General features: G+C 41.8%; 1 protein-coding gene across 3 annotated transcripts in view; it reads right to left on the reverse strand.

Moving 5' to 3' along the window:
- Positions 1 to 26,585, reverse strand: part of LHFPL3 (LHFPL tetraspan subfamily member 3) — a 235,127-nt gene that overhangs the window by 54,151 nt on the left and 154,391 nt on the right. For all 3 annotated transcript variants that reach the window (XM_071423950.1, XM_071423952.1, XM_071423951.1), the window contains exon 2: positions 22,536 to 22,772. In XM_071423950.1, coding sequence (XP_071280051.1) covers positions 22,536 to 22,772 — 237 coding nt within the window. The remainder of the gene's footprint in view (positions 1 to 22,535; positions 22,773 to 26,585) is intronic.

Raw genomic sequence — 26,585 nt, forward strand, 5'->3', positions numbered from 1 at the left:
GAATATTTAGTAAATGGCACGATCTAACCCTTGAAGAAATTTTCCTGGGGTTCTCAGGAACTAAAAAGGGCAATAATCTGTTTTTAATGCAATCAGTGCAATCCCACAGATGGAACTGGTCTGGTTGCAGCCTGGTGTAATCACTGCCATCTATTCAAAGTGAAGGACTACAGTAGGCCAGTGGAGAAAGAAGTTCTTCAGACATTTTCTTTGCAGCAATACTGTATGGAATATGGAAATAGTTTGAACTATCAATCCCAGAATGACAGATTAATCTAATTTTGGGGGAAAAGCAGAGCTGACACTGATGGATGAACAGCGGCAGCAGGGGCTGAGAGCAGCCATGGTGTTAATCCTATTGCTGCATCCAGGAAAGGACCTCATCCTCCAGCTCTGATGACTCAGCAGAGGGCAGATATTTAAAGAAAGGTCTGACTCTGTTTACTTAGAAAATTGTCTGTGGGAATTTATTCTGCATTAGGGATGCAGGACAGAGCCCTTGCTTATGGCTGCAAGGTGTTACAGCTCCCCTGCTCCCTCTCCTGCCCCTGGAAAACCCCACAGCAAACAGGAATCCCCAGACTGAGTGCTACATTTCTCATTTGAAGACCTCCAAGCTGAAACTTAATTTTTCAATTTTCTTTGTAGCAATATATTATCATAGGTATTTGATGCCCAGTTTAAGTTGGTTTCACTATGTCATTATGTTTATGAAATGTCTTTCTTTCAGTGAAGCAGATGCAATCACAAGATCTTGCTCTTTGGCTTAATTTCCAATTATTTGTCACATTTGTTTTTCCAAATCCTGGCCAGACTGCTAAACACACTCAATAATTTACAGTTTTCAGTGCCTATTGGCTTTGCCTGAAAGGCTAACTTTTTTCTTCAGCTCATTGTGAGCCCTGTAGGGGAAAAGACTGAAAACTGCAAAGGTCAAGAGGAGTTTCAGATTAAGGTTTATGTTGTGCTGTTATTTGAGTAAACAAAGGTAAATTCCAGCAGGAGGGATGAATTTACATCACATACAGTGTGTATTGACTGTGGTGAGGTAGAGCTGGAATGGAAATCTTTTCCCATTGTGAAGCAGACTGAGCAGGAATGATGTGAGAAAATGTGGAGGAAGATTTACCAGAGGGTGCTGGGATGGGTCATGAACAGCAGAGGCAGGAGCAGCAGGAAAGCACCCATTAGCAGAGATTACTGCAGCACAGAGCCTTTGCACACCCTGCCAGAGCAGGTTTTCATGCTGGTGCCTGGGGTTATGTCCATAGCAGTAGATGAAAACAGACCATGTTCTCCTCTCTATTCCTGAGGGCAAGAGGCACAGCATGGCAGCACCAATCCTTGCCTCCCCAGCCTTGCCTTAACTGGGGGCACCTAACATGCATCTCCTGAAGGACAGGCTGACTCCACACTCTGCTGTCCCCTGACAAATGCTGACTGCATCTCCCTTGTGACGAGAGAGCTTGGGTACCTCAGTGTGCCAGCACCTGTGCTCAGGTGTCTTTGGGGTGCCACTCCCACCTGAACTGTGCTGGTGCCTGTGCTGTCATTGGCCACACTGCTGCAGAAGAGACAGCCTGGGGATGAAAGGCAAAGCCAAATAAAGAGATGTCTATGTCACAGCTACCTGATAAAGTGACTGCAGCTTGCAATCAAGGACATACGAGGAGAGCTGTGGCCTATTTGCTACTTAGTGAGGCTTGCAGCAGTAGTAGGTGCAATGATGTAGGCATCATTCATCTGTATTTTCCAGCCTCCAAATGCATTTATTTATGGATACATTTGGCCTGTGCTACTCCTTCTCTGTTGCTGTGCCTTTACAAGCTAGCCTGAAGCTAACTCTGCACCTTCTGCATGGAGTTTGCTTGCATCTCTGCTTGGATCAAACAGGGAGAGAAGCAGGGCTGGCCCTGCTGGATGTGTGAAGTGTTGGCCAAGAGGGATAGAGCTGATGGTGTGATGTGCCTGAAACCAGTGTATGGGCTCCATGTCTGTACCGTGTCAGATACTGCTGTCTCAGCCTTGCCTGAACCTGTAGGGGATGTACCTTAGTCACTCTGAGAAAAATACAGAGTAACTTCTGAAGCTCATTAAAATGTAATGGAATGATGAGAAATGAGGAGGAAAAATGAGCAGCTTTTTGAACAGAGCAGTCCTGCTGTTCAGGAAAGCAAAGAGTAAGGCCCAGAATGGAGTGGGACATGCATACAGGGAAACACCGACACAGATATTTAAAAATAACCGTATGGAATGAATGGAGAATGAAACTACAAAATGAACCACAAACAGAACAAATTTACATGAGGCTGAACAAAACCATGCAACTTAACTCACTATCTTTATCTTGTGTGAAGGTTTTATTGTGCCTTTAGGATAAAAAGGAGCTTGAAAGGATTATATATCTCATGAAACACATCTGCTGAGCTTCTAATGGTTATGCTGCGGGTAGAAGACATTGCTTATCAAAGCCAAAAAAATGTTCTCCCTTTCACGTATAAACAGTAGCCATGAAGTCTGGGAGTGGGATTTCTCAAAGCAGGCTCATGCCAGAAAAATACCTACTTATTCACTCCTAACAGGACTGGGAATTTATGACTAATTCTGCATCAATTATGCTGCTGATCTGCTGCTAATCTATACACAAATCCTGACAGTGCATTAATACCCCTTACTGCATAGACACAAATAAAGCAAGATACAGACAAACCAAATAATTCATTGTTTTCTATGCCTTGTGATCATAATGAGACTGTTCCTTAGCAAGGTTGGCATAAATGAGCTGGTGACAGCCCCCTTCATTCTGGAAGTGTCCTAGGGCTTCCCAGGTGAGTTTAGTGCTTACAGAAAATATTACATTCACAGTCTTGAAAAATTAAGTCTTTGTTTCCAAATAGCAGAAGCACATCCAGTAGAAACAGATTTCTCTACAATTTCCCACCAACAGGCTGCCTGATGTCCTCTGGAAAATGGGATTTTCCACAGGAGATGCAGCTGTGCCTATTGTTACCAAGAGAATGTCCTTGTATCCTCCGAAAGCCCTCCACAATTGAGCAAGGTGGCAGCCGTGGTCCTGTTGGGCACCCAGACTCAGCAGGACAGAGAGGATTCACATGCACACCTGAACTCCTGCTCTGCTGTGTCTGACAGCCCCCAGCATCCTGCCCTGGTCAGCCTGACTGCAGCCCAGCCTGGGCCAGCCCAGCCCAGCCCAGCCCAGGCCGGGCCAGCCCAGCCCAGCCCAGCCCAGCCCAGCCCAGCTCAGCCCAGCCCAGCACAGCGCAGCCCAGCCCAGGCCAGCCCAGGCTCTGTCTCCCCCACTGTCCCTGGTGGCACCAACCCTCACAGGCTGTCTGGTTTCTGCCCAGGTCTCTTAGCAGAGCCCTGCTCTGTACCTTCCCTGCTCGCTGTGCATGTTCACAGCATTCCTGCCTGGTTCCAGCAATGACAGACAGGGCTGGATTCCATCCAGTGAATCAGCAGCCTGACTCACCATTAACAACCATCTTTCCCAGGTCCTCAAAGCACCAGCACCAGACCTTGGCCATAAATCTTTTGCTGCAGAGCAACCATGCTAGAAGGTGTTATGAAATTCTGCTCCAGGTACATGGAGCACAAAATGGTTATTTTTAACATTTACCTGTGATGTTCCACATTCCCATTCATCTGAGAGTGAAAGAGCACCAAGGTGTTTCTCACAACACCCAGTAGGGTGTCTTCCCATATACTTGGCTTTGCTTGCTACCCCTTGATGTTTTTTTTTTTTTGTCAGTTGCCTCAGTGGGTTTAAAAATAATTTAATTTATCCAAATCCATTCACAACATTCCAGTAATGGTTTTTAATTGTGTAATTAGTGTAAAGACATATAATCATGTAATTAGGCTGTGTAATTACAACATGTAATAATATTGTAGTGCAGTTATGCACCTTTTTTAAACACAGGGGAAGAAAACCCAACATATATATAACTCCAAAATCATAACTGTGAGTCCCAGAGTGTCTGTAAATATTTCCTTACATATATTCTTGTGCAATCACTGAAGTTTAAATACAGGGATATATGCTGTATATACTCTGTTATAAGAGTGCCAGGGAGACATCAATTATTTTTGGAAATCAACTCCATTAAATTTCACGGTGTCAGCATGAAATGGTTGTGCACAGGTGGGCATGTCTAAAGGCAGGTGTTAAGGAAAGACAAGGGAATTTAGCTGAAAATGTGGTTATAAAGCACACTTAATTCCTTCATGGTTGCCCTTATTGGCAAGAATAATGGTGCTTTCATCATGTAGCCTGAGTCTCCCTTTCTCATGGTGGAATTGGATGCAGGACTGATCCAGCTCTCCCTTCAGGCCAGTGAAAAAGCTCCCAGTGGCTGTGGCACAGTACAGTACACACCCCAAGCTGTGAAAGGCTGGAGGGATTCATGTACCCGTGGAAAATTGGTGCCTTATTCTGTTCCCCCCTGCCCCTGCTCTGGCAAAATCAGCCTTTGTAATGCACTTGGATTCAAGCACTTTTCTAAGACAGAGCACTGTATCTCAAAAAGAAAGAGTTTGTTGGTGTTAAGTTTCATCAGCTCCCAGGTGGACCAGACAATATGTTCCATCATGCTGGGAAGTGTTTTACAATTCACAGAATTAAAGTACAATGGGATTAATTGTTAGTAATTACTGACTGGCTTTGAGGAGTTCAGGTGAATGTCTCCAGTGTTCATCTACATTTTGCTCATTTTAAGAAAAGGATGGTGAATCCCCAAATGAGGCAGATGCTGCAGGTTTCTGTACACAACATCCTTCACCCCCAGCTGTGAAAACAATGCTGTACCTGTCACTGCTTTTGTACAGAATTAATGAACAGTTTGAAAAACATATCACATCCTCAGGAGTTGATGGACATGTTAATAATGTCTTATTTAGTTTTTGCAGAAGCATGACCCAGTTTCATTCACACGCTGGCATCGCAGTTAACTACAGTGAATTCAGCATTTAATGCAAACAGGAGCCAATGCTGGAAGCTTTCTGTGCACTTACCTGAATGGAAAACCCCTTCTAATGTCAGATGAAACAGCACAACTGGCTGTTGTTGTAACTGGAAATAGGGAGTTATTAAAAGAATAAAGGAAATGTCTATGCAGGTGAGAGACTGTATGGGAAAGGATGGATGTTCAATGGAAGATGCATTCTGAACCAGCTTCTCCTGTGAGTTTGGCCCATTGGTTGCCCTGTTGTCCATTAAGTTGCTCTGGACAGGTTTGGATTGGATATTAGGAAATACTTGCTTTACAATATGTACTGATCACTTCAGGATGCACCAGTCTTTTCAAATGGTCTGAGAAACTTTTCAGGTCAGCAAGCAGCCATGCCAACCTTGTTGCCACCACCAAGATGGTTGTGTGACCCTCCCTGCTCCCATTCCCTCCCAAACATGCCATGTGGTGTGCAGCAACAGCCTGGGTGTCCCTGGAGCTGCAGGACAATTCTGTGATCTGATGACTAATCACTACAGGAATATATTCACTTTTTTTTTTGCTCTATGAGCTCTGGAATGCAGCTCAGCAGCCATGAGGAGGAGGATGGAGCCTGCAGGCAGGGGCAGAGGCTGGAGGAGAGGAAGGCAGCTGCACCTCCTTCCTTCAGCAGTGATGAGCTTTTGGATCAGCTGCTATACAACACATACCATTAGCAGAGTACCCAAAGCACCCTATTGTGCCACACACAGTAATTGCTAATGCAGACTATATATTCTAATGGAGACTAGAAGTGTATATAAAAGATAAATAGATTTACAAGAAATCCCTATTCTAGTTCAGTTACTAGAATTAAAATCTAATTTTGTCTCTCTCCTGTTAAGAAAAATCTGCTTCCCCTCTCCTCAAAGTGAAAAGAATAGTGGTTCAGACCAAAAGCCATGCTGCAATGTATCAAAAATAATCAGTTTCTAAGAATTTAATGTATTTTGGTAACTTCTTCTGGTGTGTTTTTCTTCTTATCAAATATCTGAAACTTTTGGCAAAAGAGAAGAAGAAAAATTAAACATTTATTACTAACATGATGAACAGAAAACCTCTGCATCATAATTGCATTATGTGCAACTATTTTGTTTGGTCTTTCTCTTTCTTGGAATTTGCTGTGAGTTAAATGATCACTGCTATGAATGCTTGCAGCAAACACAGGCTGAGATATCAAAGCAGTGGCATGAGTTTTATTTATGTGAATCTTGGTGAATGTTTCTTACTGCTGATCTCCAGCAGCTCAGCCAGCACAGTTGCTGCAGCAGCTGAAGTTTCTCATGGCAATCACTCAACATGCACAGTCCTGCTCAACCTGCTGATCAATGAGACACATTTCCCTGTGCTGCACAGATTCAGGGGCTGCTGCCTGCATAAGTGGGAAAGGAACAGCCCTGAGCTGAGCAGAGTGCAGAGGAGCCTGGCATGACATAAATGAGAACATGGCAGTAACGAGCTGAGCCATCAGCCCTGCCTGGATCCTGCCTGGCAGCCTCCTGCTGAGGCACTCAGCACCACGAGGGACAGCTGCCACCTCATCCCCAGCAGCACCACCATCCTCCCAGCACACCCTGACTGCTGCTGTACACAGACACACCTCACCCCTGTGCTTGCCAGAGGCACACCAGGCAATTTGGGATTTACAGCCACGCTGTGCAGACATGGCAGCTACAATTCTTGGCCTCGTCCTTCCAAGCAGGACAAGATTTGTGCTGTTCCCTCTTTGGCTCTCTCTTAGGTTGTTTGAACAAAACAGCACCTCCTTTCAGCTTCCTCAGTTTGATCAGAGTTATTTTTAACAAATTGTTTATTTACAGTAAAATACACTTTTATTGTATCTACTTCAAGAGCAGCTCCAACTATTTCTGAAATGTTAGCTGAGTAATCCTTACAGAAGATGCTGGAGGCAAATAAATAGTGCTGGTGCCTCTGCAGAGCAGGCAGGAAACTGAGGCATGGAGCAGTAAAGTGCTTTGTAAGTCACACAGAACTGGAAATAGCTTTTTGACTGCCCATTCCTCCTCCTCTAGCCTCAAGGTGAGGACTGGTTCCAGCTTCCTCCCGTTCTGCTTTTTGGGTGCTTTTGAGCAAATACAGTGTTCATTTTGAATGCAGCCAAGTTTAGTTATTTCAGCAGTGAATTACTTTTCCTTTCCTGTCCCTAACTGTATTTCTTTTGATTGCAGAGAGCTAGACAAGCTCTCCACAAGGCAGACTGGGCAGTGATGCTGGGGGACACTTGGTGTTTGTTCATCACCAAGTAACACAACTCTGAGATCCCTGTGCAGCTGCCTGTGTCTGAAAGGGGGGACACAGCTGTGACAGGGAGTTAATTCTCCACTGAAGCCCATAAATCATGCATGTCAACAGGGCTTCTTAGCTCAACCAGTACAGCCATGGGACTGTGAAGATCTGAGCCAGGCTCTACCCTGTGTGGGCTACTGCAAGCTTTGGGATCTGTGCACTGTGTTACACTAAGGGATATACACATGGCCAGAGATAAAACACCCAAAATGTTCCTTTCCACATGGAAATAGGGAGTTATTAAAAGAATAAAGGAAATGTCTATGCAGGTGAGAGACTGTATGGGAAAGGATGGATGTTCAATGGAAGATGCATTCTGAACCAGCTTCTCCTGTGAGTTTGGCCCATTGGTTGCCCTGTTGTCCATTAAGTTGCTCTGGACAGGTTTGGATTGGATATTAGGAAATATTTCTTCATGAAAAAGCACTGGAACAGTCTGCTCAGGGAAGTGGTTGAATCATCATGCCTGAAAGTATTTTAAAAACGTTTAGATGTGGCACTTGGAAACATGGTATAGTGGTGGATTTGGCAGTGCTGGCTCAATGGCTGGACTTGGTTCTAGAGGCCTCTTCCAGCCTAAAGAATTCTGCTGTTCTGTGCTCCTATATAACAGCATTTCAGCAATATCTGGAGGAAACAACACACAGGAATTGGAATGCAGAGACCAAAGCAGCAGCTCACAGCACTTTCTCTTGGCACAAGGTGCTGTGCAGATACAGCTGAGTCCTAACCAGGATGGCTGTGTCAGCTCCAGGCTGTGCTGACACACAGGGCAGCTGGAGCTGGGCTGGTAGGGAGCCACGCTGCTGCAGCTGCCCCCAGGCCTGACACAGACCATGCTCCTCAGGCCAGCAACTCCAAACCCCACCATGGTGCCACAGTGCTGCTCCTCCTTCTTCCCAAGCCCAGGGAGTCATGTGCCTGGAAGAATATGCTGCTGCAGGCCAAGTTTAGATGTACCAATGCTATTCTAAAGCTGTCTCAGCATGTACAGCAATTGAATTAAGACGACTTTTCCCTTGGGTACCAATAATTTTGCATTTACCCTTTTTTTTTCAGATGCTTTGAACCAGGAGTTATAACCTGACTCCAGGTTGATCTCTAGGTTTACTCAGCTGGACAGAGCACAGTGAAGTTTTTGTTTCAGGAGAAAAAAACTGGCTTAATAATTTTGTTGCTCACACCTCTGTAAGGGCTGAAGGTTATTGCAGCTGCAGCAGGAATCAGGTGATGTTGGTTAATCCTGGATGCTCACTCAGCTGGGTCTGGGTTCAGACCAAAAGATAACTGAGGCCTGGACCAGAGGCAGCACAGTCCAGAGCAGTGCTGCAGACAAGGCAGCACAGCAACAGCACATACTTTTATCCCATATTTTCCTTAACCACAACTACTGAAATGCTGCTTCTTCAAAATGCTGCATTTCCTAGACCAGCTCTTTATCTTTTACCCTTTAAAAGAAATTGCTGCAAAGGATTGATTGACAGGATTTGTGAATATAGCTTTTTGCTTATCTACAAACCACTTATACTGTGGGCACTGCTTGCCTATTTCTCATTAGAAACAGATAATACCTGTTTTCTGGAAGCTAGAGGCTCCCCAGACATGGCCCATGGTCCATTCAGTTTGTCAGATGCAGTAAACATCTCATCTTTAATCAGTATTGTAGACTGCATCTCATGAACCTGGTAGCATAAGCCCTGGTAGCACTTGGCAGATTTGAACCATAATCTGCAGATGAGAATTGATTATTTTGTATGCACCAGCCTTCAGGAAAGTTTCTTACAGCAGCTGCTGAAATGATAGTATCTGCTGGAAGATTATCATTGGCAGAGGCAGGTTTGTTGGTTCTACTTTGTTTATCTTTGTTTATCTTTGTATGAACAAAGATAAAGGGAACAAATTCTCCGAAGCACAGGCTGAGATCTTATCAGCCAGGATGCAAAAGGCAGTGCCAGTTCCCTGGCACATTTTTTGAGCTGCCCCCTCACCAAAGCTGTGAGTGAAAGGTACTGGCCGTGCCTGTATTGCAAATATTTTAAAGCATAACTGTTAGGTAAATAGCCAATTTTTCAGTTCAATGGCTGAAGCAAGCAGTGGAAAAAATAGTTTGGGGATGGACTGAAACAGAGTTTTTACAGTTTCTATTGAATAATGGAGTTCCCATGACTTCGCATTGTACTGCTTTCTTTAAGGTTAAACTGAATTTTTTCACTAAATACTTTTTGAGTTACTTAGATACTAGAATAACCTTTTTATTGGTCAGCTTTAAACAGCCTAATGTTGCATGAGTGGTACAAGAAATCTGTGCCTGACTTTCAATGAGCAGCATGTGTGCTCCCTCTCCCACATGGCCAGAATATAATGACCCAGCTCCTTTGTCACAGCCCCATGACACCTCCACAGCAATACCCTGCTTTCCCTTAGACTCCTGCACCTTCTACCTGTGATTCTTGTCTTTCTCATGTCCTCAGATCCCTCACTGGTATTTCTGACTCCCTTCCTGCCCCAGATGTTTCCAAACTCCCATGCTTCCCACATGCCACAAATGTCTCTTAGAGCCTGTTTGCTACAGGACTTGTCTTCACTTTCTTACACTTTTAAGTATGTATAAATATATATTTATATACAGACACACATGTGCAATGTGTTCCATGTACCCTACCTACTTTATTTAGCATGGCAGATGATCCAGAAAAGGCAGGAAGGGTGGCATATCTGACATGAGATTTATGCTGGCTTGGTTAACCAAGTGCTATTAAGGGCTGAATATCTTTCCTGGCTTTCCCTTAGTGGAATCACATGCTAATTTCTTAAATTTGTACATTAATCTTCAAAACACTTCTGGGAGTTTTAAATTCTTATGATGTTAGAGTTCGTTAAATTTTGTTGAAATTGGACAATGGGTTTAAAGGTTATTAGAGAAGGGGATTGATAAACAAGTGGGCAGATAAGCAGTGTAATTGCATAAGGAAATTATTCTGATGGGGAAATTAGGAATTTTTGCTTTCAGATATCAAAATGAAATGTACTGGCATAAAAAAAAATCCAGCTAAAGCAAAACTTAAATTCAAGAGCCATCCATTAAAAGGATTTTCTTCCTGAAACACTACTGCTCATTGAAATTGCAGTTTGTTTAAAAAGGGTCCATTCTAGGGTTTATGTTGGTTTAAGATCTAGCTGGTGCATATCATGCTGCAAGGAACCACAGTGAAATTGCTGAAACTAAAGTAAAATTTCTGAATGTATTGATTGCTGTTGCAATAGTCCTTCTGTCACTGGAAAATGGCAGACAAAGGAAAATCATAACCACTGGAGACTAAATTTCTTGGGAACTTGGAGAAAGAAATGTCATGTACTAGGTCAATTCACTTGACTAATTCAACAGAATTCAGAGACTGCTGTACTCTTCAAGGCAGGTACATGCCCAGGAAAGTTGACCTTTGGCTCTCCCACAAAGCCCTGCCCAAAATGCAGCAGCTCTCTCCTGACATATTTACATGGCACCCATGTCCATCACTTGCCCAGTCTTCAAGGACAGTCCTGTCTGGAGCATACCATGAACATTGTTCAGAAGAGACCTCACTTTTTGGGTGCATCTAATCCACTATTGACAACCTGGTGTTCAGAGACTTGGGAGGATGTCCTGGTAAATTCCCTTTCTGGCTGTAGGTAGTAGCTAAAGGTAGCAGAACTAGGATGAAGGCATCCAAAGCTACACATGTTCTGCATTTCTCAGTCTCCCCAGCTGGAATGTTTGCTAGCAAAGGGTTAAGATACATATATTTTTTTGTTATTGCATTAGTCTACCCTCAGCTGCACAGAAAAAAACTTTTCTTACATACTTCAGCAATCAGTCATTCTCCAGATTCAGTTTGCAGTCAATTTTTGTCAAATATCTGCTGTGCTTGAGTCAATGATCCAGAAATGAAAAGTACCAACTACCTCAAACTGTCAAAGCTATCCAGTTCACAAATTCCACTCTTATAAAAAGGCACAAAACGTTAAGTGGACTGGACAAGTGATGAATTGCTGCATTCTTTTCCTGTTAAAAAAATGGAATTAGTCAATGCAGGGGACAATAGCTAAAACAGCCCACATACACTTTTTATTCGGTATCATTCACCTCCTAAAGCAGGCTAAGAAAAACAATATCATTTTTAACACTTTTACTGGTAATACTTAGAAAGTAATATTGGATATACATTAAAAATCCCTTTAACTTCTGGTTTTTGTCTGCTTACATAATGATACAATCTCTTTTTTTTTTCTCCCCTTTAATTATGAAAGCATATATTGAGAAAACTCCTGCCCCTGGGATCATGAAAATTGAAGATCCTAAAAAAAATTGAACATATTTGCTAAACAAATGGTGTATAAAGGCATGCTCTATGAAAAGAGAGGTGAGAAAGACAGTGAAAAACAAGAATAAAGGAGAACCAAGATGGTACTGAGGCACAGCCCAGGAAATCTGACAAGAGAAGAAAAATGAATGTTTAATATTATTTTTAAAATGTCTAGTTTGAAAGAAATTTACTTTCTCTCTCCAACTTTTTTGATGGAGTCCTTAATTTACATCAGAAGGCAACCTAACTATAGGTCTAGACAAACAAAGGCTGCTAACTGTGATTTCAATGCTATGCAGAGCTTTAGAGAACGCTCTGAAGAATAATGGGACAGAATGCAATGCAGCTGTATCTGGGACAGATGGTGCTGAACTAACTTGATGGGTACTAGGTGTAGCTCCAGAATATTAAAAAATAATCTAAATAGCCCACAGTGTGCCATGGTGGCACTGATGTCCCCTGCCACCAGGTGCTCAGCCATTTCCCTGCCGAGGGAGCTGTGCCTGCGCTGCCCGTTCCAGGGCTCCTTGAGCCCCTGTGCTCAGGGCTGGTGGGAGCACTCCACAGAGGGTAATCTGGGAAGTGATAAGCACAGAAGCTGAGAAGATGGTGCAACTAAGAGCATGTGTGCTCACAGCCATAGGCATAAAGCAAGGATTTGGGTGGAAATAATATGAAAATGCCGCTAATCCTTTCAGGCAAACCAACTGGAGCCAGACTCAGATTGCTGGTTGCCTTTTTCCTGCTGGACTTCCCAGCACCATGAACTTCCTTTCCCAAACTTCTCCTCATATTTCTTCATTAAGCCAGATCTAGTCTTTCCCTAAAAATGGGCTCCCTTCCAAAGCAGACACCCTGTGAGAGCCAGAGAACCAAGGAGTGGCCTTTGCACTTCCTCTTTGCTCCAGCTCCTCCTGTTCTTTCAAAAACAGTTTCCATAGCACAGAGAGCAGAGGTCAGTGTTAGCCTGCCTGCAGAGATTTTTGAGACTCTGTTGGGTGAGCACATACTCTGTATATATCTGCAAGCACATTAACTGCACTAAAAGAAAGGCAATAGATGAGCTCCAGTTGGACTTAGGGAAGAAGGTGACACCTTGGCAAATTGTCTGAGACAGGTATCTTATATAGGAATTACTCAGAAGAATGAAATCCTATCAGTTCATGCTGTAATCTTCCATACTTAGCATTTTTATAACATTTTTATACCTTTATTTGTGTCTGAGTACAACTGTAGTGCCTCTAACCTTTGTGAGAACTGTTTGATAGATGAGCAGACACAGGCTTGAATGTCAGCTGCTCACTAGTGTATAAATGATTGATCAGTGCATAAACCTACTCATCTTCTGGCATCATTGTAAACATACAAATTCTAATCATTTCACAGAGCCTTTTTAGGGATTTATTTAAGGTAAACTTGTCAGTCCTCTTCAGGAAAAAAGTAGGGCTGATGGTTATAGGGGAAGATTTATTTTACTTAATAACATGTCATCTTTGTCCATGTGGGCTAAAGATTAACATCAACAGAGCAGCAGGGAGCATCCATACAAAACTGAGGCACACAAAGCAGGGCAGTCTTGCTCTTCAGACAGCTACTGCCTCTGCTTGGAAGTGCTGAGGCTACACAGCACTGAATAATCAGGGGTTTTCAACCATCTTTTTAAATTCAACAATAAGATTCTGCAGGCTAGTTCTGAAAGGACATAGAAATACTCCCTTAACACTGATACAAATTTTTATTCTCCCAAGCAAACTGCTCCTTAACCATTTGGAATTACTTCTTTCCATGTTGCTTAATCCAGAATTTCTATTAAGGATGCAAACCCTGTTTTTGTGGCTGTTCCTATAAGTACAGCACTTTTTACTTTGCCAGCATGGCTTCTGTACTGAATTTCCAATCAACCCTTTGACAATTTTTTCTTCTCCTTAACATTTGAAACACGTTGAATGATTTCTAGCACACTTCCACTTTCTCTAGTAGACCAATATTTGTCTCTGCAGGATATATGATGTCTGATCTTTATTGCTTTATCAGTTTTACTTGCAAGAGGTCAGCCAGATGTTATTATCAGCTATGATAGCTCTTGAAAGGAAATATGGATGTATTTCATATGCATCAAACAATAAAACACCTGAAAAATGTTGTTTTGAATTTCTGTGGTCAAGAATTAGTATAAGTAAGATTCATGAGCATTTAAAAATTGTATGAATTGTTCTAATGGCTAAAATTTACTCTCACCCTCTACAATTTTTACTGGTTTCACAGGATGAAGACTGCCCCTCTCCTCTGCTCCTCTGCAAAATCAGGTTCAAAATGCCCAGTGGAAAAAAATTGAGGATTTTGGTTCAATAATCTACTTAAGAATAAAAAAAGGAATAGTAAGCATTTTCCATAAAATGAGTCCATTTTAGTTATGCCAGTTGAATTTGGTTTCAGAATGTGCTCTTTCTGAAGTAATCACTAAATAACAGAATTTCTGTACTCTGCAGAGATTCCAGATGCATCAATTTTAGCAGGCATTTGCATAATACTGTTATTTTCTTGACTCTTATCTGGTGTGCTCTCATCTTTCACGTGTATTGTTAATGGTAGAAATGTAAAAGTACTACTAAACTATTGCCTCTCTGCTCAGGAAGCAAGAATATTTCTTCCTTTAGGTGTCATTAGCAATGCTGCTGGATTTCCTCAGTATTTTAAGAGGGTTGTCCACCTGTAAGACCCTGCAGTGGGCACTCAGGGTCCCCAGCTGTACCAGACAGAAGGGAGCATTCACACTGCAAAGATCTGCCTTTATTGACTGAGCTCTCCAAAGGCAGCCAGAAGTTACAAAACCCTGGGAAGAGTAGGAGAGCAAAGCAAAATTACAGGAGGCACAAAGTGTCCTGACCCTGTTAGTTCTGAGAACTGGGTTTTGTGTCTGAATTCAGCACAGATGCAGAAAAGAGAGAAGGTGGCTGTTGTTCTCCTGCGCATCTTTGCATCTCCTAGGAAGGAGGAGATAGATCCACAACCTCCAGATTTTCTCCAGGTTGCTGGGTGCCAGTGGCAGTGTCCATTTTCCCTCTCAGCTGCTGCAGAAGAGGCCCAAGGAACTCTTCACGTGTGTTGGCAAAGGGCTCATTCTATAAACATGATCTGACACAAAAACACATCATGGAGTAACAAACCAGCCCCAGACAGACAGAGAGCAGGGGAAATGCAGCTGAGCACGAGCCAGAGCTGTGCTGCAGACAGAAGGGCTGCACCAGAGGAAAGGCTGAGCAGGAGCAGAGGGGCTGGAACTCCTCTGGGCACAGCAGAGTCTGAACCACTCCTGGAACAGTGTCCAGCTCTGATTCCACATTTTACACAGTGCTGATAGACAGGAGGGAACCAGGACATCCTACAGCCTGCGTGGTACTGGGGGGTGGTTGAAATATCCATGCTGATCCTTTCAGCCTCTATCAGACACAACGTCATACGAGGAGCAGTGAGTGAGGTTTGTTTTCAGTGTGCACAAAGTAGAGAGGAACAATACATGCAGTGATTAGGAGAGAATCAGTTAGGAACATCAGCAAGCAGGAGCTGAGGAAAATAGCATATAGGAACCAGAGTAATGGTCTGTTTTGTGTCAAATGCTGTCACCTGGAAGGGTGCAAGTGCTTGGAGATGAAAGAACATTTTAAGATGAATAGCTGTGTGCAATGATGTCCTCATGCCAGCTCATTATCATCCTGAACATTTTTGGATTTACAAAACTAGGGTGAAAGTGGTTTGTAAAATCAAATCTGCTGTGGTGGTGTAAATACATTAATCAAGCAGGATTGCATCTAAACATCTGTTTTCAGTTTTACCATGTCTATTGAGTATATTTCATGGTAAATGCTCTTGAAATAGGTACACAGAAATATTTCTGACAATTGGAATGCTTGCATGCCAAATGTCTGAAAGATTAAACATAATAACATGGACCATGGGATATGAACAAAATAACGAATTTATTTTAAAAAAGTAAATTAGAAAAAAATAACCTCCAGATATAAGAGATAGGAAAAATCTTTGTTAAAGGGTCTTTGTATTATAATTTCAATTAGAAAAAAATAACCTCCAGATATAAGAGAGAGGAGAAATCTTTGTTAAAAGGTCTTTGTATTATAATTTCACTTTTTAAAAACTGTGTATCTTTCTAGCAAATGAAGCCAGGATATACCTACAGCAATCTTAGTGCAATATTTCTCATTAATATCCCATCTCTGTTTCCTCTTCCACTGCTCTTTTCTGGTATTCTATTAAGCAAAACTGTACAGACCTATCAAAGTCAATAGACAGAGACCTTGGAAGTTAAGAGCATAACTCTAATTTTCAGTTGTAGCAAACTCAGGCTAAGCAGAGTCATACTGGAGCCAAGGAACTAAAACCTGTGTATGCCCTAGTGTGGGCCTGTCCCAGGGCCAGGGAGGCATCCAGGGAGGGGTCAGTGGGAACAGCAAACTGGAGTTCACTAAGCTTGTCTTTCAAGAGAAGATGAGGGACTCAACAGAAAGTCCAGATCAACTCTGTAAGTGGTCCAGAAATAACATGAACATTTTAAAGGTTTCAGACTAAAGCCAATGACTGGCTGAAAAGATCTATGCTGTTAGCACCAAGCAGGTCAACTTTTATTTTATGCTGTGGTAATTTGTACCTCCAACAGAAAGCGGGAAGAGCCAGATATCTCAAATATCTCATTAGCTATGATTTGAATGTCTCCTTGAATATAATTTTAGGAAACAGGACTGTTTGCTTTGCTTTCATTTGGATTTTTTTTTCATAGCTCTTTTATTCTAAAACTACTGACAACAGCCTTTATTTCTGTTGATGCCATGCCCAGAAAGAAGGAGGTTACCTTCAATTATTTTCAGGTGTTTTGCTTGCAGATAGAAAATAATTCTGGCATTAGGAAACTGCTGGAGAAGGATCACAAGTTCACAGTGGAGTGAGATATTGAAATGAACGACTTTTTAAATCATTATAAAGATTTCCAAGAAAACCACTGGAAGTTGCTGCAAGAAGGAACAATTATAACTCAGTGCTACAGCCTCCTCTGTGTATGATGACAAGACATCAGGGCTGGTAGAAACATAAGGACAGCCCAGACAGCTCTTGGAAGTGGCAGGCTGGACTGGACAGCAGAAATGTCCTCTCAATAGCAGTTCCCAGCCATAGTCCAGATTCTTGGCACAAACCTTCATTAGTTTGTCTGGGTGAACACTTTGTTGAAAAACATTCATGCAAGGGCAGCTGAGTCATGAGCATTCTCTGATGTTCCTCCTACAAATATGGTTCCTGTCAGTAAGGAAGAGGGATGGTGGAGTATCATAACTTTTGTGTGTCCCTAATCTTACCTAGAATGAAATACACGTCAGCTGCTTCCCTTTTATATTTTTATATTGTGAAATATCTCTGATTTTTTTTCCCCAGGCTTCAAAACACCATTTCTAATGCAGCTGCTAGTGATGGCACAGTCAGGCTTGTTTCCTTCTAGCTCAGTAGACATGGTCTTACTTGCAACAGGGCATAGGCTGCCTTTGAGTTAACAACACATATCTGTCCAGGCTCACTATGGACTTGTCTTCACCAGGCTGGAGATTTGTTTGTAGCTTGTAGCAGCTCTGTCTAAGGTCTTTATCCCCCATTCCCATGCATCCTGCCCCTCTGCTGCAGCACAGAATTTTTCAGCTAAGCACAGAGCCTGTTCAATGCATTAAATTATCTACACCATTTAAGAAGCATTTTTGAGGCTGCCTAAGTCTTTTTGGCGAAGCTTTCCTATAAGACCCCATCCTTTAAGTCCATCCTTTAAGTCCATCATATCATGAGCTCATCCAATGGAATGAGAATCTCTTTAACTGGGCTGTTGTAGGAGAGTCCTTACAGAGGGAAACAGCAAGTGGGATACATCTTCCTGTGAGACAGAAAACAGTTCACTGTGTTCTTTCTTCATTAATCAGTGGGGAACTAGGACTCTTTATTCATGGTCTCCAACTTCTGTAGTTAAGTAATTAATGCATGTGTTTAGGACTAATTTTATTTTCTCATTATAGAAAGTAGAGCTGGAAAGGAACTCGGATCAGCTGATGTATCAATCAGTACTATTGCAAGATTGACCTTTATTTAATAAGATATTTTAATCAGCTTTTGACTTTTAGTCTTGATGCCTCATTTGCCTCCTCTTAAGAGTATCATCATTTAGCATATTGGCAAAGTAGTTCCTTGACAAAATACTTTTATCAGACCTTAATCTTGGAATACATATTTTAATAATAATTTCACCATAATTTACTTTTTCTAATTCATCTTTCGTTGCTGAACCACAAACCACAAACAACATATCAGCAAAGTCAGTCTCATTTCTTCCCATTTAAAAGACAGAGAAATATCATCTGACTTTTGTCAGATGACAGATCCAGTATAAGAAACAGGAATCAAACTCTGCTTTCTGAATATCAGTCCAAAACTTTTATCTTAGTTCCATTCCATACCAGGAGAAAAATCTAAGTAGTTTATTGCATACATATGCATGTGCTTCCCACAAGCCCATAAAACCAAAAATAGACATTTTCAAAAGGAGAACCTTAAAGTGTCTTCTAAGTTTGTGCCAAAATCCCTTGACTCCTGATCTCACTCTCCCATTTCTTCCCCTCAGCTTCTATTAAAACCTCCAAAATACGTTGTCATTAAAGACCAGGGCTGGAATCTGAAAACCTTTTACCTAAGGAATGAACACCCCCAGACCAAGGGGAGCAGAAGATCAGGGTCCTACACGACATTCTGTAGGCTGCTGTGGAGGGGGGAGCCAAAAATTCTCTGGCTGGTGCTGACAGAACTCCATGGGCAATAGAATGCATGACACTGAGACACTGCTCAGGAAAGTTCTGGATGTGGTCCAATGACTACTCAAATACTCCTTGGATGAAACTTCATACTGTGGCACAGATCCTACAGCAGTGCTATGAATACCTTCATTCTGGAGAGATTTTATTCTGTTTGATGCCAAACACAATAAAATCTCCACATTTATCTTTGTATTTTCTCTTTTCCAATATTATTTATATAGTAGAAATCATAGGAAAATGGTTGCTATTATCAAAAGAAGAAAATTTTGGGGGAAAAGTATAAAAAAAATCTGTTAGTTTGGCTCCTAGTTGCAGGTTTTTAGATGAGATATGTCTGGTGCTACTTGTCTGCTGTTCTTTTACTCTTAACTACTTGGAGCTCAGTGTGGAGGTGATAACTGAAGGAAAATAGGTTGTAATTGAACAAGGAAATGAACAAGTGGATCTAATCGCAGTGGTGCTATGCTAGATGAGCCACTTACAGCTGAAGCTCAAAGAGAGCATGTGAGCTCTTCACAGCTGTGGCAAAACTTTGTCCCTGGCTGGCACGGCAGGGAATCATGTTTTCAAGCTGGAAATGAGGGCCAGGAGTTCCCAGCCTGGAACCTATGATGTGGGCTTCAAAGAAGAGTCTGATTTTGCCTTTGGAAAAGGGGGTGCCTTAATACTTCTTATTTTGAGGCAAGATGATAAACCCTTTAACATAGTCCCAGGTTCCTCTGTCTATAGCAATCTATCACAGATTGCTCCCCAATGAGTTTCTCAGATATTTCCCTTCTCTAATGGGAATTCAGGTGGTTGAATTTGCTCTGAGTTCATAATCACCTTGCTTTGACCAAAAAGCCACACACCAAAGCAGCAGGAGTCTGAAGTGGGTCTCTTGGACTCTTTAGAAAAGGAGGAAGGGAGGGGATGAGCACCATGAAGAGAAGCACCAGTCTGAAAATGGGAAGGGACTAACAGAAATCTTGCCTTTCATTTTTGAAAGTGTTTTTATTATTGTGATGTACACCCTAACTGAAATGAAAATGAGCATACACTGACTTTTTATTTATCAGGAGGAGTTGGGGGTACATAACTTTACAGAAAAGGGACTATATAATTATATTGGACAGAGAACATGGGTATATTGTATTCTTTCTGCATTTGTACTGTTTATTGCTAGCAGGGATGCTGGTAATTCTTTTATGTGTTGTAGCTATCTGTGAAAACTTAAATTTGGTCTCAATATTCATATTGATATACCTAATTTTGCACAAGTTGGCCTGAATGCTTGTGAGTGCATGCCATGGAAACTACATGCTGACAAGAAGGGCTTTGCAATTTTGCAGCAGTTTGCATGTTCACTGCATCCTGAGCTATTTTCCTTTTGAAGGATGACAGCTGATGAGCATTCTGTCCTGTCATCCCTCCATGGGGCAGGAGAGCTCCTGTCACTCAGCTTCACATACAGCTTTTGCAGGAGGTTTCCTGTGGCAGCAGTGATCCCATGGGTAGACTATTCCTGTTTGAGGAAGAGGATTCCCTAGCTAAAGGTGCACAAATCTCTGTGCAACACTACTTTTTTTTTTTCCTTTTACTTAATGCTGCTTTGTCACCAAGAAACAATATTCCCTTACTTTCTGTCTTTAAGCCTGTTTATTTTGCAGTGGCTGCAGCTCAGATGTGTGGAGCCAACCTTCAACAACCTGGAGAGTAAGGAGGGTGTGAAGTGTCAACCAGCTGGCAAATTCTGGTTCATGGTTACTTGTTTTAAGGGCTTTGACTTCACATTGTAGGAGCTTCACATTGGAAAGCTGAGGGCAGAATTGTCCATATCCATATAGACAATAGTTAGAATTTTCTGTATCTTTTTGTTTGAATGGGAGATATGCTAGTGCTATTTGTACAGAGCAGTATTTTCACATCCTGACCATTTCCAAGAGATGCATGGATACTCTGCATGTGAACTAATGCAGATGAGTAGTTCTGCACTATCCCTTAGTCTAAAAGGGGGCAAGGGGATGTGGTTTATGGGGTAAGTGTCAAAGCACTCATGTGTGTTCAGTGCACAGGGGCACAGATTGATGCCACTGCTGTGTTCTGCTGGGTCTCTCCTCAAGGCTGGGGCTGTGCCTGGTGGGTAAATGCTGGGGGGCTCAGGGGGATTTAGACTTGCCCTGCTGTTGCTTAGCAGAAGCTTTTTGTGACAGGAGTGTCCTTTTTAGAGGCCAAGTTGACTCCTCCTCACTTAATTCGAAAGACAGTTTAAAAAGTGGTGATCATTAGGCTTGATTGTGAAGGGCAGAGTGGGGTAGGTCCCTTTTTGTTGAGTCCTGGTTTGTTTTGAAGCCAATGGTGTGATATGTTTCTGTGTTTAATCCAAGGAAATTGAGCTGCTGAATGGTTTTTTCTGACATGCTGAGGACCAAATGTTCTGGCAAGGGTTTGTGCCAGCAATGTGAGAGGTGAGGAGGCTCCAGAAGCTGTTTTTTGCTCACAAGGTGCCAAAACAGATGCATTTCTTTGATACAAGTAATGTTGGGTACATGAGCTCTATATGGTATAGACAAATCAGACATAGTGGTGATGCCAAAAGCACTTGTGGCATAGCTGTGAATGCCCTTCTGTATTTTGATTTTCAAATGCAGATTAATAATATCCTTACAGGAAAGGGTCACAGGGACAGTCCTTGAAGCTGATGCCCTCAGTTTACCTGCAGGACAGATGCACATGTGCAATTGCAAGTGACACAGACTTTCCTTAACTCACAACATTAGTAGGCTCCATCCAGGTCTGGAATTGTATGTGGTATTCAATCTTCAAGTCCATTTATCTTTGGGCTGAGTGTGCTGACTGCAATCCAGCAAGCAGGGGCCACTGTACAGGTGTACAGATAATGGCTCTTCTGGACCAGCACTGAGACCTGCTATTTTCACACAACACTGGATGCCAAACAGCAATCTAGTGGTGAAAAGCTCCTGATACCTCTGCTATTATTAGAAGCAGCCCACAAAATTACAAAGGTGGTAGATGAGCTGAACACAGAATCCTGCTCTTGGGGACAGTCAGTGAAACTAGCAGGGGATCAATTTGAAACAGATAAAAGAAAGTACTTCTTCAGCAGTCAGTAGTAAGCTTCAGGAACTTGCTGCCATGCAGTGCTGGAGAGGCTGACAGTATCAGCAGGTTTAGAAGGGATTAGACAGATTCAGGGACAACAGGCCCATTAAAAAGATAAGGCAGGGACATGCCCTCTGTGGTATCTATCCCATCACATACTCAGCTGGGATGCCAGGGGAGCACAAGGGGAAGGGGCTGCAGAAATAAGCCAGGCTTGCACACACTTACTAAAAAACATCTCCATTCCTGCAAATGTGTGATAAATTACTGGTCCAAGCCATTTTCATGTACTTAATCTAAATATGAGTTTTATCCCCAAAGCATTGCATGAGTATTCAGTTACTGCAGCAGCCTAGATTCCCATGAGCTGACTCATGAGCTCAAAGCAACACACTCAGGCAAGAACTAGGATCCTTATTCATTCCAGGCTCTGATCCTCAGCCCACCAGCTCCTTGCTGTATGGGCAGTCCCATACACAGGTCACTGCCACCCCATTACTGGGCACTGTGCTAACACATATGCCACGTTACTGACATTCATATTACATTGTAAAATTCTGAAGGAACCAAGGGAGCAAATCTTGCATGGGGTACAGGAAAAAATGGAGACAGTGAAAATTAAATGCTAATGAAATACTGTACAAGTGAGTAACACAATAACATCCCATCTACAACTCTAAAAACTAAGGATAGTTCATGCATAGGGCAGAAATTACATCAAATTTGAGCTTTCTCAGATTTTTGGAGGCTGAAATGCAAAACTTCCTTCACCCCTTGCATTTATTCTTTCCCAGCAAAGTAACAAGTAAGCCAGCATGCCAACTTTTAAGCATAACATAAAATGAAATTGAAACTGATTATTGTTTTTAAGCAATTGCCCTTGAGGCCACCCAACAATAGTGTTTCTAAAGCAGTCCTACCTTTGTTTTCCAACTTGAGCTCCTCTGCTAGCAAGCTGTCTTGTCTGTTTCCAAGCACAAATGCCAGAAATGAGAGGATCAGGGCATCCAAGATTCCAATAATTGCCAGGATATATGCCCAGCGGACTGAACAAGCCCCCAGCGTGTACTTGTCTGTCTTTTCACCACACATCCGTTTTACCTCATCTGAATCCCAGCCATCAGGAAAAATCATACAACCCAGGACGAGACAGGCAGCTTGGAGAAAAGAGAAAAGGAGAACAATGGGATAATGAGACCAAGCTTTCATTTTGTTGAGAACCTACAAAGTTATCATTAAAGCATTAGACTTTTTCATCCTGAACTCCAAAGCTAGGCTACTTGAAAAAAACAAGTCACAGAATTACATGTTGTGATTAAGTATTTAATGTAAAAACCTAAGATGCAACATCAATTGCACACGTTCCTTAAAAAGCTGTTACATCCTGGATCCCTGGTCAGGTTTTGCATCAGTACAATAACATTTTCATTGTGGGACCAATTTCTTCAATGCAATATGAAAGGACCACACAAAACCAAAAGGGAAAATGGTTAATAACCTGGATATTCAAAGGTAACACTGGGTTACTGTCAAGCTGTCAGGCAAACAACCAGTTTAAAAGAGAGGAAAAAAACCCACCTATCATTTCTATTAATCTGCCCTTTTATCCTAACCATAAACACTGGACTTTCTCACTGTCCACCCAAAGACAGAGCTTGATACATTCCAAGTGCTGCCTCACAGAGGGAAACTCCCCCCCAGCACCTGCCTGGTCTGTCCTGAGCACTGTGCAGCCCTCCACGATGACATTTCAGTCATGGGAGCTGTCCCACCACCTCTGTCATTGCAATGAGAGCAAAGCCCTGCACACAGACCTCTAGTTCCTCCTGTTTGTGCTCCATACTGCAAACATTGGTGTACAGGCATTTTATCGAAATATTTGATTGTGTCAGTATCCCAGCAGGGGTGGAAAGGGATCTCCCAAGTCCTGTCTGTGGTTATGTCTTTGGCTGCTTGTGATTTGAGATGTGCTTTCTTAAGCCTTCTTTTGTTACTAGAGTGGTTTCTGGAGTTCTTCCTATATCCTATGTCTGTCAAGCCTGGCTATGTCCTCATTCCCCTTCTTTGGGATAAGTGGACCTTGTTGCCAGCAGGCTTGGTGTTGTATAAACTGACCTATGACCAAAAATCTCCAAATTTTTCTGGTGATGCCTGTCTTGAAGCCAGGTAGAGTCATCTTCAGCAGAAGAGGATAGCATACAAAAATAAAGTAGCATAAGAAAATTCTAAAAATAATGATTATGTTGAATTGGCTCATTCTTCAGTTTTTATTGCATTTAAGAAAATCAGAAAATCCATATGCTTTCAGTTACCTCATCAATTACCTTTAGTGACTTGGAAATACCTTTCAATTACCCATAGTGACTTGGAAACAGGCACATTTCCATCGTTAGCCCTTCTGTCTTAGTATGGCTGATGAGATACAATGGATCCTAAACCTTCTTTTATAAGTCTTAATATTGTATTGATGAAATATACTCAAAATTGCAGGTGAATGTGCTAATTGAAAAGAATGCATTGTGTGGCTTTCAGCCTTTTAAGTTTTTGTTGAGTCAGACCTCTGTTGGGAAATGACAGTTTATACACCAAGTAGCTTGTGCAACCAACAGCTGCTGTCACTGTGGGATTGGTTTCCTGTCGATGTGACAGGCTTCTTGTCTTTCCTGGACAAGCCCAGGCACTATCATTTCACAGACCTCTAATGCCCACAAAATAAAAACAGACTTACACTGGATCAATATGATGAAATACTGGAAGAGGGATGTGTAAAGAGAGTTCAGGAATGGTAGTTTCCTTTTGACAGCTACAAAATTGCTGTAGACAATGTCCTGAAAGCACGTCTGCAGAAAATGCATCCAAGGTGTTTGATGGGTTCCTCCTGAACAGCTAATTTATGTGAAAATAAAACAGTTCATGATACTTTCAAGGACAGTTAGGCTTAGAAACATGGGAGATTAGATAATGACCAGTCTACTCAGAACATGAAGGTTGGACAAATTGTAAATTATATATTGTCTCCCTTAACTCATTTACACAATTACATAAGATCTTTCAAAGGCCTTAGAGACAAACAATACAATAATTTATTTTCTTGAGCTGGTTACACACAGTTCCAGAAAGTGGAGTTGCCCTCACATTTAAGGGTTTCCCTCAGACTTGCAAAGAACTCCACTCAAACAATGCAGCAGATCTGCAAACTTCTTGTGTTCGTGAAAATGTCCATATTTACCCAGCTAACTGTTGGCAAAGTTTCATTTACTATATAACAGCAAACACCAAAGCCAGTTTACTTTTATTAATCATCCTCAACATGTGAGAAAGCTTAATGGTCAGTTAATGATCAATAGATGTGAAATTTTTCAGCTAATTGTACATGAATAATTAGCAAATACCAACATCTCTGTCAATTTTTTATTACACAGCACATCAGACACATTCTTAGTACTTCCTAAAAGTAATTTAACTTTGTTCTTTTGCACACAGGTAATTAAAAAAATGGACCCTTATCTCAGGAATTCAGTGTACAGCTTCCCAGCTGTGTTCCTCAGATTTCCAATTAACTCATCTTTCCTGAATTCTGTTCCTGCATTCTTTGATATACTTGCTCAAATTTCTGGAGTCATTCTGTTGGTTGCAGTCGGACTTCTCTTGATAATAAAACTCATGGGTAAATAATGTCTGGACTAGATTCCTTTGCATAAAGACAGATATCAAGGAGGGGTTATTATTATTTTCTCTTTTCCCTGTGCAGTTAAGATTAGATGACTAATCTTTTCCCTGTGCTTTCTATTAAATGACTACTTAGTCAACATCTTCAGGAGCAGGAATCATACCTTACCTGTAGAGGGTAACATAAGTAAGATTAGTCAACCTTGAGTCAGTTTTTGTTGAGGGAATATTTTTCCACTGACTGCCTTTAAGAACACAGACTTGCTCAATAATATAAACAAGTAATGATTCTTTTATCAGCTACAAGATTGAAAAGACAGATATGAAATCCACCTACAGATCTACTTTGCATTGCTAGAAATTTTTACATTTGAATTCTGCTACAGAGGATTAGAAGACTTTTCTCTAAAAGTACATTACTTTCAGTTTTATACAAATTTGTGAAATGGAAATAATTTTATGCAATTTCAGCGAAACTGCTAAGAGATGATTTTATAACACTGACATGGCCCCATGTCTTTGTCTAACTTCCACTGTCTGTAATGGCAATGTTACTGAAATGGAAATGTAACAAAAGCTACTGCTGTTCTGCTACTAAGTAGTAATGGTATTTGGATTTGAAAAGTTCACTGACTAAATAAAAACTCTTAAACCATCAGTTCCTACAGACTCTTGGATTTAAGCGATGAAAAAGTTAAATCCATACTGGTTGGAAGCAGTCTTCTCTGTGTGATCTGGGGACATCAGATCAGCACCAGCCCCCTGACAGAGAGCCCAGCCTAGGACCCCCCTAACCAACCCCCCCTTCATGATAAGCAGCAGGGGGGAACTGATAAATGACTGACTCGTGTCACTGACACCATTCAGAACCATTTGGGCAACTGTAAAACTTACAAGAATCACATCCACATGGTTTTCCCTTTGACTGCTTGAGAAAGCTCCTGGCAGGATTATTCTCTCGGTAAGGGTGGCCCTGGGTTTCCTCCATTTCTTCCTCTCCTGTGATGACAAGGTGACTCTCTTGTGTTGGAAGGGACTTTAAAGACCATCTAGTTCACCCACTATGTTGCTCAGAGCCCATCCAATCCGGCCTTAAACATTTCCAGGGATGGTATCTGTAAGTTCTCTGAGCAACCTCTTCTAGTGCCTCATCACCCAAACAGCTGCTTTCTCCCACATATCGGAGTCTGGTGGAGCTTTTAAAACTTTTAAAAAGTGATTAATAAAAGTACTCAAACATGCCTTATATATTTGCTTTTCTTCTTAAACAGTTTTTTTCGTGTGAACAGCTAACAGGAGCT

Source organism: Agelaius tricolor, unplaced genomic scaffold (assembly GCF_023055355.1).
Source record: "Agelaius tricolor isolate 1412-34295 unplaced genomic scaffold, bAgeTri1.0.p SCAF_3, whole genome shotgun sequence".
NCBI classification, from domain to species: Eukaryota; Metazoa; Chordata; class Aves; order Passeriformes; family Icteridae; genus Agelaius; species Agelaius tricolor.